This window comes from Oncorhynchus gorbuscha, linkage group LG06 (assembly GCF_021184085.1).
Source record: "Oncorhynchus gorbuscha isolate QuinsamMale2020 ecotype Even-year linkage group LG06, OgorEven_v1.0, whole genome shotgun sequence".
Taxonomy (NCBI): domain Eukaryota; kingdom Metazoa; phylum Chordata; class Actinopteri; order Salmoniformes; family Salmonidae; genus Oncorhynchus; species Oncorhynchus gorbuscha.
Genome location: NC_060178.1, coordinates 61,704,795 through 61,725,549, shown reverse-complemented (window position 1 = coordinate 61,725,549; position 20,755 = coordinate 61,704,795). Strand labels below are relative to the sequence as shown.

Below are 20,755 nucleotides of genomic sequence, written 5' to 3'. Positions count from 1 at the left end.
ACAGCGGAGTCAATCACCACCTTCCGGAGACATCTGAAACCCCACCTCTTTAAGGAATACCTAGGATAGGATAAAGTAATCCTTCTCACCCTCCCCCCTTAAAAGATCTAGATGCACTATTGTAAAGTGGCTGCTCCACTGGATGTCATAAGGTGAACGCACCAATTTGTAAGTCGCTCTGGATAAGAGCGTCTGCTAAATGACTTAAATGTAATGTAAATGTGTGTTCAATGAACCATAAACAATTTATGAACATGCACCTGTGGAACGGTCGTTAAGACACTAACAGCTTACAGACCGTAGGCAATTCATGTCACAGTTATGAAAACTTAGGACACTAAAGAGGCCTTTCTACTGACTCTGAAAAACACAAAAAGAAAGATGTCCAGGGTCCCTGCTCATCTGCGTGAACATGCCTTAGGCATCCAGCAAGGAGAGACGAGGACTGCAGATGTGGCCAGGCCAATAAGTTCCAATGTCCGTACTGTGAGACGCCTAAGACAGAGCTACAGGGAGACAGGATGGACAGCTGATCGTCCTCGCAATGGCAGACCACTTGTAACAGCTCAGTTGGTAGAGCATGGCGCTTGTAACGCCAGGGTAGTGGGTTCGATCCCCGGAACCACCCATACGTAGAATGTATGCACACATGACTGTAAGTCGCTTTGGATAAAAGCGTCTGCTAAATGGCATATATTATTATATTATTATATTATATATTACCTCCACAGGATGGCAACAACAACTGCCCGAGTTACACCAGGAACGCACAATCCCTCCATCAGTGCTCAGACTGTCCGCAATAGGCTGAGGAAGGCTGGACTGAGGGCTTGTAGGCCTGTAGTAAGGCAGGTCCTCACCAGACATCACCGGCAACATCGTCCTATGGGCACAAACCCACCATCGCTGGACCAGACAGGACTGGCAAAAAGTGCTCTTCAGTGACGAGTCGTGGTTTTGTCTCACCGGGGTAATGGTCAGATTCGCGTTTACTGTCGAAGGAATGAGCGTTACACCGAGGCCTGTACTCTGAAGCGGGATCGATTTAGAGGGTCCGTCATTGCTGGGGCTCGTGTCACAGCATCATCGGACTGGGATTGTTGTCATTGCAGGCAATCTCAACGCTGTGCGTTACAGGAAAGACATCCTCCTCCCTCATGTGGTGACCTTCCTGCAGGCTCATCCTGACATAACCCTCCAGCATGACAATGCCACCAGCTATACTGCTCATTCTGTGCGTGATTTCCTGCAAGACAGGAATGTCAGTGTTCTGCCATGGACAGCGAAGAGCCCGGATCTCAATTCCATTGAGCACGTCTGGGACCTGTTGGATCGGCCCATTTCCCACAGAAATGTCCGGGAACTTGCAGGTGCCTTGGTGGAAGAGTTGGGTAAAATCTTACAGCAAGAACTGGCAAATCTGATGCAGTCCATGAGGAAGAGATGCACTGCAGTACTTAATGCAGCTGGTGGCCACACCAGATACTGACTGTTACTTTTGATTTTGACCCCCCCCCCCCCCCCCCTTTGTTCAGGGACACATTATTCCATTTCTGTTAGTCACATATCTGTGGAACTTGTTCAGTTTATGTCTCAGTTGATGAATCTTGTTATGTTCATACAAATATTTACACATGCTAAGTTTGCTGAAAATCAACGCAGTTGACAGCGAGAGGACGTTTCTTTTTTTTTTGTTGCTGAGTTTACATATTATATAAAACATTTTCAGACGCAGCTTATTTTACATGAGTTATCTTTTGTTTATTTTTAGTCCCATCCATCAGCTCCACTCAACCCCTCCCATCCATCAGCTCCACTCAACCCCTCCCATCCTTCAGCTCCACTCAACCCCTCCCTTCTCTGAAGACTATCCAGTTTTGATTTATATGTACTGTTTGATGTGTTGTAAACTTCACAAAACTATTTTTTTAAATCAAATTGGGCATTAAAGTGTAAGATCATATATCTTACTGCTATATTACATTGCATCATATCAGTATCTGTATCGCATACTGCTGAGGATGGCATGTCATTGAATCTTAGGGGGGTAATGAAAGAGGGGGAGCAGAGAATTTGCAGTTTTGGTGTTGAATAGCATTTCAAATGTGTCATTCCAGGTTTGAATTATCCACTAAACCTGTGAGTGTATTTGTGCCTCTGTGTGCATGACAGCAGAAGAAATGGGGCAGCATAACTGAGCAACACTGCAGCATCCATCTCTGCATTCCTCACCCACTTGCTCTTTCTTTCTCCCCCTCTCTCCATCTCTCTCCCCATGTCCCTCCCTCCCCCCCTCTACCCCCCCCTCTCTCCATTTCATTCGCTCAGCTGCTCTCCTTGTTAAGGGTGTCCCAATCTGCCTCAGCAGCACAGATCAGTCCATCCCCTCTCTCGCTCTCTGTCTCTCTCTCTCTCTCGCTCTCTCTCTCATAAGAGCAGCGCATGCACATACACTCGTGCACACACCCACCTACCACGCAGAGACACAACCTCAGGCGCGCTCACACACACGCAGACACACACGCAGGCACAGAAGGGCACACCGAGCAACCTCATCTACCAGCTCCAAGACACAGCCAGAGCCAGCTAAAAGACACAGCCCTGTAACAGCAGACCAGCATGGATTACCTGAAGAAGGGATTCTCCATGGCCAAGGAAGGCGCGGTGGCTGCAGCGGAGAAGACCAAGGCAGGGGTGGAGGGGGCAGCTGCCAAAACCAAGGAGGGGGTAATGTATGTGGGTGAGTACAGGAGTGATGATGGGGAAAGGTGTGGAGGATAGGCAGCGGCGGAGAGGGTTAGCTGAAAATAGTACATCACAGTTTTTATGTGGGATAATCTGGCTTACATTTTGATCCTGTGAAGCCCTCCTGGTGTGCTTGTATTTGATGGATGAGTGATGTGTGAGGGATGGGTGAGTGCACTAATTGTTCTGCAAGGTTTGAATAAAATGGGACAGACAACCAGGCAGGGCTAAATATGGCTGGTGATGGAAACATGGATTCAGAAAGGAAGGGAACGTTGAACAAGAAAAGGAGAATGATGGCAAAGGACTGAAGGCAAGACAATGGAGAAAAGCAGAAAAAAGGGTCAGAAAGGGAGAGAAAGATATTGACGTATTTTAGATTGCATATGCCTCAGGCAAGAGATGTTCTATTCAAAGAGGGAAAAGTCTGGTTGAGTGGTACTGAGGTACTCTATTCATTATGTAGAGTGTAATGACCAACAGAACGTTGACAAACAATATTGATGGTCATACACACACACACACCACACACACACACACACACACACACACACACACACACACACACACACACACACACACACACACACACACACACACACACACACACACACATACACATACACATACGCACGCACGCACGCACGCACGCACACGCACACGCACACACATACACCTGTTACACATACAGTACACCCACTTAATGTGACAGGGGGATATGGATGAGAAAATCCTATTGTAGAGCACTGGGAGGTGATTGTATTGTGTGTGTGTTCACATATTTTCCCCAATCGGTGCATATGTGATAATAAAGTATAGTGGTGCTGGGGAGAGGTCTATGATTCTGAGTATAGTTCAGATCAGCTCATCTCTGCTGTACCACCCACCTGGCTGTCAGCCCGCTGCAGCAGTGAGATTTAACATGGGCGTCTCGGATTCTCAGAGTGACTAATGCAGCTCTACTGTTGGACCCCCCGTCAACCCAGCCCAACCCAACCCAGCCCAACCCAACACAGCACAATATAGCACAGCCCAACCCAACACAGCACAATATAGCACAGCCCAACCCAGCCCAACCCAACACAGCACAATATAGCACAGCCCATCCCAACCCAGCCCAACCCAGCCCAACCCAACACAGTACAATATAGCACAGCCCAACCCAACATAGTACAATATAGCACAGCCCAACCCAACCCAGCCCAACCCAACACAGCCCAACCCAACACAGTACAATATAGCACAGGCCAACCCAACACAGCACAATATAGCACAGCCCAACCCAGCCCAACCCAACACAGTACAATATAGCACAGCCCAACCCAACACAGCACAATATAGCACAGCCCAACCCAGCCCAACCCAACACAGCACAATATAGCACAGCCCAACCCAGCCCAACCCAACACAGCACAATATAGCACAGCCCAACCCAGCCCAACCCAACACAGCACAATATAGCACAGCCCAGCTCTGCAGCCCTGAGCACCACTGGCACATACAGAACACTGACACATACGTTCTAAGAAAAAAGGGTTCCAAAGGGGTTCTTCGGCTGTCCCCATAGGATAAACTTTATCAGAATCAATCAAATCAAATTGTATTTATATAGCCCTTCGTACATCAGCTGATATCTCAAAGTGCTGTACAGAAACCCAGCCTAAAACCCCAAACAGCAAGCAATGCAGGTGTAGAAGCACGGTGGCTAGGAAAAACTCCCTAGAAAGGCCAAAACCTAGGAAGAAACCTAGAGACGAACCAGGCTATGTGGGGTGGCCAGTCCTCTTCTGGCTGTGCCGGGTGGAGATTATAACAGAACATGGCCAAGATGTTCAAATGTTCATAAATGACCAGCATGACCCTCTTGCTAGAACCCTCTCGGGTTCCCTGTAGAACCCTCTGCGGAAAGGGTTCTTCATTGAACTCAAAATGATTCTACCTGGAACCAAAAGGGTTCTACCAGGAACCAAAAAGGGTTCTTCAAAGGATTCACCTATGTGGACAGCCAAAGAACTGACACATTAGAACTGACACACTGACACATTAGAACACTGAGACATTAGAACACTGAAACATTAGAACACTGAGACATTAGAACACTGATCCATACAGAACACTGACACATTAGAACACTGATTCATACAGAACACTGACACATTAGAACACTGATTCATACAGAACACTGAGACATTAGAACACTGATCCATACAGAACACTGACACATTAGAACACTGATTCATACAGAACACTGACACATTAGAACACTGATCCATACAGAACACTGAGACATTAGAACACTGATCCATACAGAACACTGACACATTAGAACACTGATTCATACAGAACACTGAGACATTAGAACACTGATCCATACAGAACACTGAGACATTAGAACACTGATCCATACAGAACACTGACACATTAGAACACTGATTCATACAGAACACTGACACATTAGAACACTGATTCATACAGAACACTGAGACATTAGAACACTGATCCATACAGAACACTGAGACATTAGAACACTGATCCATACAGAACACTGAGACATTAGAACACTGATCCATACAGAACACTGACACATTAGAACACTGATTCATACAGAACACTGAGACATTAGAACACTGATTCATACAGAACACTGAGACATTAGAACACTGATTCATACAGAACACTGACACATTAGAACACTGATTCAAACAGAACATTGAGACATTATAACACTGATTCATACAGAACACTGACACATTAGAACACTGATTCATACAGATATCAACAATTCAAAGTTGGCCTTAGTGGGAGTGGCCATAGAATTCTATGGGCGTGACCTATTAAGAAAAGTACACTACATGACCAAAATTATGTGGACACCTGCTCATCAAAAATCTCATTCCAAAATGAGCATTAATATGGAGTTGGTTCCCCCATTGTTGCTATAACAGCCTTCAGAGAAGTCTTTCAAATAGATGTTGGAACATAGCTTTGTGCTCAATTGTATACACCTGTCAGCAACGGGTGTGGCTGAAATAGCCAAATCCACTAATTTGAAGGGGTGTCCACATGCTTTTGTATATATATTGTATTTGTCATCATTTGGGGGTCCGGAACATAATTAAAAATCATTTGTAGACTGCAAATTGACCTCAAGAAGCCCAAACATGTATAATATTTGACTAAAATATAATCATTTCAAACCATTCTTACATTTGTATACAATCACGTCTCCATATTATGCGTGGGAATAGTTGAAGAGATTTCTTGAATTAAAATCACTTCATTTCCTGATGTTTTTACATTTGATGTCCATCAATGAAAATAAGAAAATAAAAAATGAAACTTGTAGGGCCAACTGAAACCACCCGCTGGCCAAATTCGGCTCGAGTGCCGCCAGTTGGAGAACGAAGGCCAAGTTTGACGAGTTGGTCCACCAGACTCTTCACACATTTGGGCGGAAGTGTCTGGGTACCAGATTACAGCACTAACAACCTAGAGAAGAGGGGCGGAGAGGAAATGGTAGAGAACGAAGGAGAACAAGAGGGAAAGGATAAATGAATTAATAAATGAAACATTTGAGAGTGACGTGATTCCTGGGGGGAGGAGAAGAGGATGGGAAGAAAAAAGAAAAAGAGAGAGAGGCAGAGAAAGAGAGATGAGAGAATGAGAGCGAGGGAACGAGATTATGAATGAGTGGGTGGTGCACTCAGAATCCAGTTCGTGGGATTATCATTCATTGGATGTCAATAAGCAGAGATAGAGGAGGCTGTATCCATCTTCATCCATCATCATAAATCATCCCCACCACACGGAGGCGGTCTGTCATCCACGCCGTTCTGCTGAACGACCTGGTGGAGCCATTCAGCCACAGAGGGCAGAGCCCATCACATTTCATTGGTGTATTGATCTTCACAGCACTGTAAAGAGATCATTGAACCTCTACTGCACAGCCAGATATCTCATCAGCATGACCAAGCTACATGTCGGTCTATTCTCCTTTATTTTTTCATCTTCATTGTTCTTTCCCCTTCTTCTGAGAGAGAAGGGTGTAGCGTACTACCCCCCCCCCCCCCCACCTCCCCATCAGATATGTGATCAAACAACTGAGTGCTCTGAGACAGTGCTGTTGGAGCAGTTGAGCGTGCAGAGCATACTGAGGCTTTTACACACAGCCAAGCCCCACCAGGCCTCCATCACACACGTTACTGCGTGAGTCATCTACAGAGTGTAAGAGAGAATGGATTATGTTTTTTTTTTAAAGGAGGAGATTTGTCACGAATCCCCCCTAACCCTGATCTGCTGCCTCTGTTTATCTGCACAGCCTCTCAGTGAGCCCTTATCCTGTGTGTGTGTGTGTGGGTGTGTGTCCATGTCTGCCCGTGCCTGTGTTTGTTGACTACGTTCATCTGTTTGAGTGTGAGCACTTTATTCAGTGAGTGCGGGATTGACTGATGTCTGTACGCAGTGTACTATCGTGTGAGGCGATCTAGTGTGAATTCACTACTGTGTGGTCCACAGGATGCTGGTGCTAATGGCTGGAGCGGAATCAGTGGAATGGTAGCAGCCTCCTGTGGTATGGACTTATTACAACATACTAGGCATTGACCAGGTGCATTATGTGTTGTTTATATATATATATATATATATATATATATATATATATATATATATATATATATATATATATATATATATATATATATGTGTGGGTGTGTGCAATGGTGCAGGCATGTATCTATATTGGTGTGTGTATGTGATGCTCAGCTGCTGCTGGGTGGGTGGCAGACAGTCACGAGGCCCAGTGCTCCAGGACAGGGAGTGTGCAGAACTGAGAGGAGGGAGGGAGGGCACAGGCTGTCTCCTACAATCACAGATGAGAGGTCACAGTGTGCCAGAGTGTCCCCCCACATCACAGCTGAGACGTGAATATACTACCACCACTACCGCCATCACACACACACACAGTTGCACGTACGCATGTACACACACACACACACAGTTGCGTATGTATGTCTACACACACACACACACACACAAACATGTGCACACACACACACACACACACAATGGTTAGTAATGATCCCATTATGTCTGGATTGTACTGCTCTCCATTAATTTAGCCACAGTGTTCTTTTGTTCATCAAACGATAACTGAGCTGTACAGTGTGTGTCTTTCAATTGATAAACAATGTTAAAATGCAATATTTCTTATTCCTCCTCCTCATTCGTCCGCTGCCTTCCCACTCCCTCTTTCTTCTTATGGTTACAGAATAAGCACCATCTTACCATAGAAGGATTAAGATGTGTGTAGATGAATCAGAAACAGTGAGAAGAGACAGAGCGAGAGAGAGAGAGAGCGAGAGAGCGAGAGAGAGAGAGAGAGAGGGAGAAGAAAATGCAATGAAACCCACCAATACATCTCTCATGGCAGACAAAACATTTAGCTGGCCAGCACGCATGTGAGATTTGCTTCTGAGTGCCGAGATTACTACACACAGAATCAAAGATGCTATAGCATTCTGATGAGACAATGAGGTCCTGTGTTTCAGTTGTTATCTTTGAATATAAACACGCGAACAGGATGTTTTGTGGGTGTGTAGTAATGTATTATAGTAACAGTATTTACCATCTCAGGTGCAGAGGAGGTAACTGTAGCCACAGTCACAATGTCTCTCTGCTGATATGAAGTCATGTTAGATTCCTCACGAAAACTGACATCAAGTTACAACATTGATGGCTGCCTGCTGATGTTACCTCTCTATTGATTTTACAGCATTAACAATACAATAGCCTGGCTCCTGTGTCTGTGTTTTTTCCTGTGTTCTACATTGGACAGTTGGACTTTAGCTCATGGCAATTTCCATGTCCCTTGTACTAAATTAGCCCATTGTTGTGTAGGGAGTTAAATAACAATGACACGCTTGACTTGAGCGATGTGTTTGTGTGGGGACTGGGGAGGGATTTTCAAAAACGCCCAGCTCAAAGGGTCAGCAGGGGGAACAGAGCAACGTCTTGTTGTGCTGGTGATTTGCATGAGAGGTAGAGAGAGAGAGAGAGAGAGAGAGAGAGAGAGAGAGAGAGAGAGAGAGAGAGAGAGAGAGAGAGAGAGAGAGGTAGAGAGAGAGAGGTAGAGAGAGAGAGAGAGAGAGAGAGAGAGAGAGAGAGACAGAGAGAGAGAGAGAGAGAGAGAGAGAGAGAGAGAGAGAGAGAGAGAGAGAGAGAGAGAGAGAGAGAGAGGGGGGGTGAGAGATCCACTCCAATGCTCCATGCAAGTTGTATTGAGGAGGTTGAGTGGGTTTGGCCGGCCAGCAGGCCTCAACCCATACAGCTCTATGGCTGAAGGAATGGCTGACCTTTTCTCTCCTCAAGGAGTCTTTGTGAGCCAGAGATGGGCTGAGCTCCAGAGGGCCCAGAGAGACAGAGCAGAGCACTGTGACAGAGCCTGGGAGAGAACAGACAATACTGGACCAGCTGAGCAGAACCCATTGCTCTTAGAACAGACAACAAGGATCTGGCCCTATGTAATAACCATTAGAGAGGGAGACTGATTCTCTGTGCCTAATTCATCAAGTATTGAAGTGTTAGGGAAGCCTGGAGATGTTGATCCTGGTGTCCTCGCTAAGTTATTCCAATTTGCCTTTTGATTTGGAAGCTGAGTGCCCCCATCCAATGTTAATCCATCGAGAGAGGAACCAAGCTCTGAGGGGTGGCCAGTCCTCTTCTGGATGTGCCGGGTGGAGATTATAAGAGTACATGGCCATTTAAGGCCAGAGTGTTTTTCTAGATGTTCAAACGTTTATAGATGAACAGCAGGGTCAAATAATAATCAGTGGTTGTAGAGGGTGCAACAGGTCAGTACCTCAGGAGTAAATGTCAGTTGGCTTTTCCTAGCCGAGCATTCAGAGGTCGAGACAGCAGGTGTGGTAGAAAGAGAGAGAGTCGAACGTAGAATGTCCGGTGAACATGGCAGGGTTCCCTAGCCACAGGCAGAGCAGTTGAAACAGGAGCAGCAGCATGACCAGTTGGACTGGGTACAGCCAGGAGTCATCAGGCCGAGAGAGAGAGAGAGAGAGAGAGAGAGAGAGAGAGAGAGAGAGAGAGAGAGAGAGAGAGAGAGAGAGAATTTGCGGGAGCATACGTAAATTCACACAGGACACCAGATAAGACAGGAGAACACCAGATATAACAGACTGATCCTAGCCCCCCGGCACATAGACTATTACAACATAGATATTGGAGACTGAGACAGGGGTGGGTCAGGGGACACTGTGGCCCCGTCCGACGATAGGGCCAACCAGGCAGGTTATAACCCCACCCACTTTGCCAAAGCACAGCCCCCACACCACTAGAGGGATATCAACAGATCATCAACTTACTACCCTAAGACGAGGCTGAGTTTACTCCCACAAAGATCTCCTCCACCGCACGAGCCCGAGGAGGCGCAAAACCGGACAGGAAAATCACGTCTGTGACCAGGATAAGACCAAGATAAAACCCACTCAAGTGACGCACCCCTCCGAGGGACGGTACGGAAGAGCACTAGTAAGCCAGTGACTCAGCCCCCATAATAGGGTCAGAGGCAGAGAATCCCAGGGGAGAGAGAGGAGCCGACCAGGCAGAGAAATCAAGGGTGGTTCGTCGCTCTACTTCCTTGTGGTTCACATTTGCACCCCTGGGCCAGACTACACTCAATCATAGGACCAACGGAAAATATGAGTCTTCAGTAATGACTTTATGGTCGAGACCATAAAAAAGGAGCTCTATAGGATAAAACCCTGCCTCAAGGTGTTTGCTTAGAAATTCTAGGGACAATGAGGCCTGCGTCTTCTGACCGTAGCGTACACGTAGGTATGTAAGGCAGGACTAAATGGGAGAGATAGGTAGGAGCAAGCCCATGTAATGCTTTGTAGCATAGCAGTAAAACCTTGAAATCAGCCCTAGCCTAACACAAAGCCAATGTAGAGAGGCTAGCAATGGAGTAATATGATCAAATATTTTGGTTCTAGTCAGGATTCTAGCAGCTGTGTTTCGCACTAACTGAAGTATATTTAGTGCTTTATCCGGGTAGCCGGAGAGTAGAGCATTGCAGTAGTCTAATCTAGAAGTGACAAAAGCATGGATTAGCCTTTCTTCATAATTTTTGGACAAAAAGTTTCAGATTTTTGCAGTGTTACGATGATGGAAAAAAAGCTGCCCTTTAAACATTTTCGATATGTTCGTCAAAAGAGAGATCAGGGTCCAGAGTAACGCCGTGGTCCTTCACAGTTTTATTTGAGACGACTGTACAATCATCAAGATTAATTGTCAGATCCAAAAGCAGATCTCTTTGTTTCTTCGGACCGAGTACTAGCAACTCCGTTTTGTCCGATTTTACAGTACTTGGAGTTTGAGAAACGTCATTTAAACATAAATCATCTAGCATCTGTTTCTCTCCTTTACAGGGAACAAGACAAAGGACGGAATGGTAGCAGGTGTGAACACAGGTAAACGCAACACTACCCACAGAAAGTATCCTGCGCTACATTTCATAAGTATACAGGGATCAGGCTTTTTTCACAAACCAAATTCTGAGGTGAAACATCGGTTCTCCGAGGACAGAGTGTGACAACCCCCTGTCCCCCTTCTCCCAGTGGCCCAGAGAACAACTGACCAAGCCAATATTGTCGGGGACGCAACGGTCGCCGGAGCCAATGAGCTGTCTCAGCAAACAGTGGAAGGGATGGAGAACGCAGCGGTGAACTCCGGATTGGTGAACCAGGTGAGTCACATCCTGTCTTTTTATATTGTGAAGATTATTACAAACCCCTCTCCACTACGGGGAACTGTGGGCTGGACAGTTGGAGGTGGTTGGAATAGAGACAGTTATAACAGACTTGAGATCAGCCTTGCGATTACAGGAGTAGAGACTTCAACAGGTCCATCCTTCAACAATCTTATCCTGGTCTCAAAAAGACAGATTTTTCCAAGTTGACTTGGCGTATTAATGTTTGTGTGCATATCTCTGATTTTAGTGTCTCTGTTATAAGGAATGCAGAGGAAAAGGATCAACGCTTGCTTGTGTCTTTTATGTTTGTGTGTGTCTATCTGTGCGTATGGTTGGTAACTTGTATCATTTCTTCTCCTTCCACCCATAACTGTTGTGTCTGGCAGGAACAGGAAGAAGCTGTAGCTCTGGACACTAAGCCTGAGGTGGCTGGTTCTGGTTCTGAAGGGGTGTGTGGTGGATAGTTTCGTAGAATGAATGAATGAATGAATGCACGGCATGATGCTTGCTGCATTTATTGTCTTCTTCTCATTGAAGCACCATGCCTTTATATGCAGTAATACGCTGTCAACTTGGATGCTGGCTGGTACAGTCGTCTATAGGAGTGATTGGGTGCTGGCAGGTAGGCAACAGTAGTGATTGGGTGCTGGCAGGTAGGCAACAGTAGTGATTGGGTGCTGGCAGGTAGGCAACAGTAGTGATTGGGTGCTGGCAGGTAGGCAACAGTAGTGATTGGGTGCTGGCAGGTAGGCAACAGTAGTGATTGGGTGCTGGCAGGTAGGCAACAGTAGTGATTGGGTGCTGGCAGGTAGGCAAAAGTAGTGATTGGGTGCTGGCAGGTAGGCAGCAGTGGTGATTGGGTGCTGGCAGGTAGGCAACAGTAGTGATTGGGTGCTGGCAGGTAGGCAACAGTAGTGATTGGTTGCTGGCAGGTAGGCAACAGTAGTGATTGGGTGCTGGCAGGTAGGCAACAGTAGTGATTGGGTGCTGGCAGGTAGGCAACAGTAGTGATTGGGTGCTGGCAGGTAGGCAACAGTAGTGATTGGGTGCTGGCAGGTAGGCAACAGTAGTGATTGGGTGCTGGCAGGTAGGCAACATTAGTGATTGGGTGCTGGCGGGTAGGCAACAGTAGTGATTGGGTGCTGGCAGGTAGGCAACAGTAGTGATTGGGTGCTGGCAGGTAGGCAACAGTAGTGATTGGGTGCTGGCAGGTAGGCAACAGTAGTGATTGGGTGCTGGCAGGTAGGCAACAGTAGTGATTGGGTGCTGGCAGGTAGGCAACAGTAGTGATTGGGTGCTGGCAGGTAGGCAACAGTAGTGATTGGGTGCTGGCAGGTAGGCAACAGTAGTGATTGGGTGCTGGCAGGTAGGCAACAGTAGTGATTGGGTGCTGGCAGGTAGGCAACAGTAGTGATTGGGTGCTGGCAGGTAGGCAACAGTAGTGATTGGGTGCTGGCAGGTAGGCAACAGTAGTGATTGGGTGCTGGCAGGTAGGCAGCAGTAGTGATTGGGTGCTGGCAGGTAGGCAACAGTAGTGATTGGGTGCTGGCAGGTAGGCAACAGTAGTGATTGGGTGCTGGCAGGTAGGCAGCAGTGGTGATTGGGTGCTGGCAGGTAGGCAGCAGTAGTGATTGGGTGCTGGCAGGTAGGCAACAGTAGTGATTGGGTGCTGGCAGGTAGGCAACAGTAGTGATTGGGTGCTGGCAGGTAGGCAACAGTAGTGATTGGGTGCTGGCAGGTAGGCAACAGTAGTGATTGGGTGCTGGCAGGTAGGCAACAGTAGTGATTGGGTGCTGGCAGGTAGGCAGCAGTGGTGATTGGGTGCTGGTTGGTTTGAGGGTGGACAGGTGGGCGTGCGACCGGTCAGCTCCAAATGAGCTAATATTTCCTCAAGCTGGGAATTTATGTTCACATTGAGAAAACATTTCCAATCACAAATCATACATTGAATTCAAAGGAATGTAGACCGTGTAATTGTTTTCTATGCATATACATGAAATATACATGAAATAACACAACACATGTCAAGGTAGAGTATGAATACTCTATTCATTATTGTGTTGTGGTCGTTTGTACTGCAGTGAAGATACAGCAGCTGTGTCCCCGCTATATTACAATCTGAGGCATCATGCCCAGAGGGGGCACGGGCACAGGGGCACAGGGGCACAGGGGCACGTGCTCCCTCAGATTTGTCTTGTTTTAAAACATGTATTTACAATTTCTTTTGTTTGTTTGTTTCTCTGTAATACTAATAGCCACCTAGCAATGTGATGAAGTTGGCTTTAGCTAGCCCAGATAGATCCAATCTCCCAACCTCATAACTAGCTACCAAGAAGCCATTTCAGGCTATCAATCAAGTTAGAGTAGCTAGCTTGTCTAACTAGGTTGGCGGACTTTGGAAAATGAAGCTAAATGTAGTGAATAAGACTCACATTCCTTTCTCCCATCTTTTACCCAGAGATCATAGCAGATATGCAGAGAAGCATATTATGTTCCTTAAAAACAAAGAAAAGAATGACCAGTCAGGAGGATCCAGACTGCTCAAGATGCATGCTTAGATATGCAGATTTTATTTCACCTTTATTTAACTAGGCAAGTCAGTTAAGAACAAATTCTTATTTTACAATGATGGCCTATCCCAGCCAAACCCTCCCCTAACCCTGGATGACGCTGGGCCAATTGTGCGGCGCCCAATGGGACTTCCGATCACGGCCGGTTGTGATACAGCCCATGGATCAAACCAGGGTCTGTAGTGACGCCTCTAGCACTGAGGTGCAGTGCCTTAGACCGCTGTACCACTCGGGTGCAAAATGACTAATTCCACTCTAAATCTATATTCTGTGTTTGTGGGTGAACATGCAGGCATGGGTGAGTGTACGTTTGTGTATGCCTGAGTGCGTGGGTATGCGTGTGTGGGGGCATGAGTGCATTTGTGCATGTGTAGACTTGACGTAACATAGTAAATGTCAATCCGAGACACTCAAATTAGTATTATATGTTACGTTAGGTATGTTAACATATATACAATAATGTGAACGTCTAGTAACCCAAAGGTTGAGAGTTCAAATCTCATCATTGACAACTTTAGCATTTTATTTCTTACTTACACATGTTTTACTACTTAGCATGTTAGCCAACCTTCCCCTAACCCTTCCCCTAACCTTAACCCTAACCCTTCCCCTAACCTTAACCCTAACCCTTATAGCTAACCCTTCCCTTAACCCTAACCCTTATAGCTAACCCTTCCCCTAACTCTAACCTTAACCCTTATAGCTAACCCTTCCCCTAACCCTAACCCTTATAGCTTACCCTTCCCCTAACCTTAACCCTTATAGCTAACCCTTCCCCTAACCCTAACCTTAACCCTTATAGCTAACCCTTCCCCTAACCCTAACCTTATAGCTAACCCTTCCCCTAACCCTAACCTTAACCCTTATAGCTAACCCTTCCCCTAACCCTAACCCTAACCTTAACCCTTATAGCTAACCCTTCCCTTAACCCTAACCTTAACCCTTATAGCTAACCCTTCCCCTAACCCTAACCTTAACGCTTATAGCTAACCCTTCCCCTAACCCTAACCTTAACCCTTCCCCTAACCTTAACCCTTATAGCTAACCCTTCCCCTAACCCTAACCTTAACCCTTATAGCTAACCCTTCCCTAACCCTAACCCTTATAGCTAACCCTTCCCTAACCCTAACCTTAACCCTTATAGCTAACCCTTCCCCTAACCCTAACCTTAACCCTTCCCCTAACCCTAACCTTAACCCTTATAGCTAACCCTTCCCCAAACCCTAACCTTAACCCTTATAGCTAACCCTTCCCCTAACCCTAACCTTAACCCTTATAGCTAACCATTCACGTAATGGGTGATGGACGTCCACAAATGAATACTTACCATACGAAACGTAATATATCATACTAAATGGAGTGTCTCCGATTTACGTGCAGAATAATATGAATGCCCTGAGCCCCGAGACCAGGTTGCTGTGTGTGTGTGTGTGTGTGTGTGTGTGTGTGTGTGTGTGTGTGTGTGTGTGTGTGTGTGTGTGTGTGTGTGTGTGTGTGTGTGTGTGTGTGTGTGTGTGTGTCCTTTCTTCTTTCAGGCTCTTTATAATGTAAATCAAGAAGATCCATCTGTAATTACATTCACAGCTCAAACCATCTGTCCATCGCTCCTCTACACAACATACATTCAACCCCCTCCCTTTTTCAATCTCCTATCTCTCCGTCTCGCTCTCACAGCTCTGTCATGTGCCATTTTTAAAGGCACTTAAAAGCCTTTTGTGGGAGAGAGTACAGTAGAGGCAAGGTCAAGTATAACAACCATATCCATACCCGATGACATGCTACAATCACTCTCATTTTCACAATCTCAGTCTCTGATATATTATGTGGTTAGGACATGATTAAAGTCAGTTCCTACTAGAATTGCCGGTATGAATTATAATCATTATAATATTGGGGATTGAGGTCATATTTATTCCCACAGCAATAACTTTAATTATATTAACATTTCTACAACCAAATCAGGCAATATTGCCACTGCAATGAATGATCAGAATCAAACTTGATTATCAAACTTTAGACCATTCACCAAACTATTACCATAATACCATGCCGGGAGTCATAATTATAATTGATATCCTAGTAGATGATTGCAAAGGTAATTGTCGGGCATGAATAAACTCGTGAGGAAACTGTCTAGGGCGTATCTTTTTTCCTAAGTGCCTGAGCCCGTAATATCGCAATGCATGTTCTCCCATTGAAGCCTCAACTCCCCTACTAAAGAGATGCCCGTGCATGTCTATTAACCAAAACCGTGGTTTAAATACACGGACATCTGTATTTCTTTCCAGTTTAACCCTCCTCCAAATCCATTACTCACATGCTCAGCTGGATATTGCATCAGAGGAAGTTGTCATCGCCATCCTCCTCTGTAGCGGCAACAGGCGGCTGCCGCAGCAATAGGTGTAGAGACGGTATCTATTCATTCACATGCTGATCCCCATTCTCTGTTTGTACCACACAGAGTGACTTCTCTCAGGGAGCTGAGCAGGCAGGACAGTAGGTGAGTGTGTTTGTTTGTACAGTAGGTGTATAAAGGGGTGGGTTCTGTGTGTGCTTTGTGTGTTGAAGTATTACCTATGTGCATGTGTTTATGTATGACCAGGCGTAAGGTGGTATAACACCCATCTCCTCTTGGAATAGCCATATGCTAATGTGAACTGCTTAAAGGGGCAATCAGCGGTTGCTACATCAATCTTTGGGACTTAGAAATGAATCATATGTACCCATTGATTCTTGAAGAACATAACTTATAGACGCATCGTGAGCTTCGTTCAACTGTCGTACCCCATCAGAACTCAAGATATCAGCTTGTTTTACTCCAGCGTTTGTAAACAAATGACATGTAAACAAACGCTGTGCAGTCTCAAAACATGGTTAAAACTATCATTTTGATATCATGGATGGTCAGTCCTTGCGTCCATAGCTCTGTCTATGAATCTGAGAGTGGGTACATTTCTCTGATTGCCACTTTAAGGGGGTTCTAATATTGCTGTGACATTTGATTTAGTGTTCAAATAACAGAAGTGATCTACTAATGTGAAAAGGTTTCGTTTTACTCGAGAGGCCGTGGGGAAAAAAGCCTTAGCTCAAAGACCCAAGCGGTTATGATGACCAAAACTGCCAGATAATCCAACACTCTGCCTAAACAGACACATTGGATAGTCTTTATCCGTTGTAATCGCTTCATCGGAACGTAAAGTGTACTGATGTGTACCATCTGCAGTGGAAATATGTGACTTTTGCTCCTCTCATTCACAACATTTACCCTTTCTTCCTCTCTTTCTCTCTCCTTAACTCAGGAGTGTTGGTTCTGACATCAGTGATCTGCAGCAGCCTCCCTCGTCCTCTCTTCCGGAAGAAATACCGTGTTATATGCTGCTCGTCCTTCGTCTCCCATTGCCAACCCTTGTTTCTGGGGAGGACTACCCCGGTGTGCCCCCCCCCCCCCCTCTGATGCTTTCTTTGTGTGACTCGATGGAAACTAAACATTCTGAAAGATCCTCCCCATCCACGACATCCCTCACCATACAAGCTACACATTCCTGCCCCGTATACCTTTACCGTCCATGTCCCTCCCCCTGACTATTACCCACCTTACCACTGTGAACCCCCCCCCCCCCATTCCCTTTGCCCACCACTCCAGGTCATCCTACACGATACCACACATACACATACACAAACATACAGTTCACACATGCATACACACCAGGACATTGAGAAAGACTTTTAGTCCTCTCCGAGATGGTTGGCAATGTGAGACTTCCTGGTAGTGTGCACTCTGTCAGATAATGTAACACCGGTACTTATACAGTAGATGTACTTATGTCAGTGTATGCGTTGGTCAGGTTCGTTGATGAAGATGTGTTTTGAAGTGAGTTAATTTAACCCCTCGTGTCTTAATGCCTGACGCCCCCTCATCCTTATTGTGACAGTACAGAGGGTGACACTTTATTTAGATAGCCCGGAATTCTCCATCTGTAGACGCTCTACAGATGGTCATGCGATCAGCAAACTATCTTGCTAAGGTTACTGCTAGGGTTAGGTTTAGAACACGGGTTAGGGTTAGTAGATAGTTAGTTGAAATGTTACTGATAGTCTATAGATGGTCCATCTGTCGATACTCTACAGACTATCCAAATAAAGCGTTGCCAAACAGGGTTCAGGGTCAGAGTGAAGGTGAAGTTATGGATTAACAGCTCCCCCATCACATGACCCAGGCCGTCTCGCACATGCCTACCTCAGACGTGAATACGAGTAGTCGACAGGTCAAATACCTTGACATCCCGTACATCTGGTCTTCGAGGAATACAATTTCTCCACCCCCTCATCATGCTTTCACTCTGATCCTTCATTCAAGCGACGCCTACAGGTCACTCAACAGTGTACCCTCTGCCCCCTCCCCTGTCTGTCTGCTTTCGGTGACTTGAACAGGTCTTTTAAACCATCGCGGTGTTTGTCCTTTGAAGCCGTCTCAAACGAGACTGCGTGTTGCCTTACTAACATCCAGACACATAGACTCAGACACACATTCATTGGGACTAAAAACACAACCTCAGACAAATTCAAATTCACCTATTGCACACACGTATCCAAGAATTAGAGGTTACATACACACTGACACACACGTTCATCCAAAAATGCAAAATATATATGTTGGCATCAAAGCAGACTGCTTCTTTTATAAACAGTACAACTGAACTGAAATAAATACAATTTTATTTAAATCCAAAATGATTGTTTGTATCTGTCTTGTTTTATTATCTTTCATTATGGGATAATAATTATGCTCAAGCCTGACACAGTACAAAATTGGGGCAAACACCAATAGACTGCTCATTTAATTATTTACATTTTCTCTCATGCATGATATTCTTGGCTACTCCTTTATTATTCTGTCTTCTCTCTTGTTCTCTCTCTCTCTCCATCTTTCTCTCTCTCTTTCCCTTTCTATTTCCATACTCACCAGACTATCTGTGCAGTGGAGCCTAATGAATGCCTCTAGAAAGAAATGGGCTGTAAACTGTATGGTCATTCTGCAATGCTATTGGAGCAGGGTCCTTTATTGACTCTTTGTCTGGTGTACTGATGACCTGCAGAGAGACGAACAGCAGAGCAGCTGCCCGTAATAGACAGAACGTCGTCAGACTCTCGACTGCCACCTGGTGTTGATTTGTGAAAAGCAGAGTGGTCCGCTTGGCTCTAGTTGAAAACAACAACAGAGCAATTACTTATTTAAGCCACATGCCCTGCACTTCCATTTGGTTCTGAGAGTGATTCCCCAGGGATAGCAAACACACACACACACACACACATAAACATGTCAGAACTAGAGTTGAAATGTACTTTGAGTCCCAATATTACACTTCATATACACTTTAGTCATTTAGCAGAGGAACGTATAGTAGTGTATGGATAGGTATAGTAGTAGTGAATGGATAGGTTTTCATTTTTAATGGCCTTCTGTGGGAATGATCAAACCCACAACCCTGGCCTTGCAAGGGCCATGCTCTACCAGAAGACAGAAATATAACAAAAGTGTTTGACATAGAAAAAAAAAGATTTTTACGTAACTGTTAAACATATTAATAACATTCCACCCATGAGGCAATTTGGTAATTTATGTACTTTGCAGGTTTGTTGCAAAACCCGATCCTGAATCAAGTTGCTATGGAGACATTGCCCCGTCCTTCAACCTGGTTATAACAATTCGTCTTCGGACATGTTTATGCTTGTTATGCTATGCATATTATTCATTGTTTCAGTGTTTGGACCAGCTCAGCCGGAAACAACAAACACCAATTAAACTCTGCAACAAAGACTGCGTTCACAAAGACTGCGTTCACCAAATGGACAATGTGGACCCAGAGGATATCACTTAAAAAGCTATTAATAAAAACAACAACACATAATGATTAAAACACAAGACAAAATGACAAACAACCATAAATACATGTATTTATACTGACATGCTAAAAAGTGACACTATTCACTGCACTTCTCCCTAAACTTAAAAATCAACCATATTCATTTCACATCATACCGATCCTTTAAATAAATACACCTGACCAGCAGTAGGGGGCACAAGGGGCAGAGGAGTGGTTTCCCTTAGACAACCTTATCCAAATTAAAACCTTTGCCTGCTTTTTAAAGCTATTTTATTTGCTTGATCTCCAAGGGAAGTCTATTCCATAGACAAATGCCTGTATGGAAAAACACTAGCTCTGGTATTGTGACTGTGTTGGTTATAGACCATATCAATGTGGTTTTTCATGTAACCTAGGGCATGATCACTTAAGTTGTCAAACATATGATTAAGTTTAAGTTGGTCCACTCCACTCTGGACTCCAAAGGCAACAAGCCCACCTCCCGGAACTCCTGTACCCCTATGTGGGTCCTAGGGGGGACATTCAGCATATTCCTGCTAACAATATTTTGCATAACCTGCATGATCTTTTTCTGCTTTTTCGATAGCCCTCTATACCAAGCAGAGCAGGCATAATCAAAATGACACTGAATCAAGGTTGAGACAAGCAGTTTCTTAACTTTAATGTTAAAATATCTAGTGTTACGATATAAACATCGTACACACTCCCAACACTCAGACATTATTTACAAAAGATGCGTTTGTGTTTAGTGATTCCGCCAGAACATGGGTAGTAGGGATGACCACGTGTTCTCT

At 45.2% G+C, this 20,755-nt stretch overlaps 1 protein-coding gene across 1 annotated transcript; it reads left to right on the top strand.

Moving 5' to 3' along the window:
- The first annotated feature begins 2,365 nt into the window (after positions 1–2,365).
- On the top strand, positions 2,366–18,807 carry LOC124038200 (synuclein-like). Its single transcript, XM_046353750.1, has 5 exons — positions 2,366–2,740; positions 11,184–11,225; positions 11,373–11,500; positions 16,538–16,576; positions 17,376–18,807. Exons 1-4 carry the CDS (start codon positions 2,620–2,622, stop codon positions 16,574–16,576), a joined length of 330 nt encoding a protein of 109 aa, XP_046209706.1. The 5' UTR covers positions 2,366–2,619; the 3' UTR covers positions 17,376–18,807.
- Positions 18,808–20,755: the final 1,948 nt, after the last annotated feature.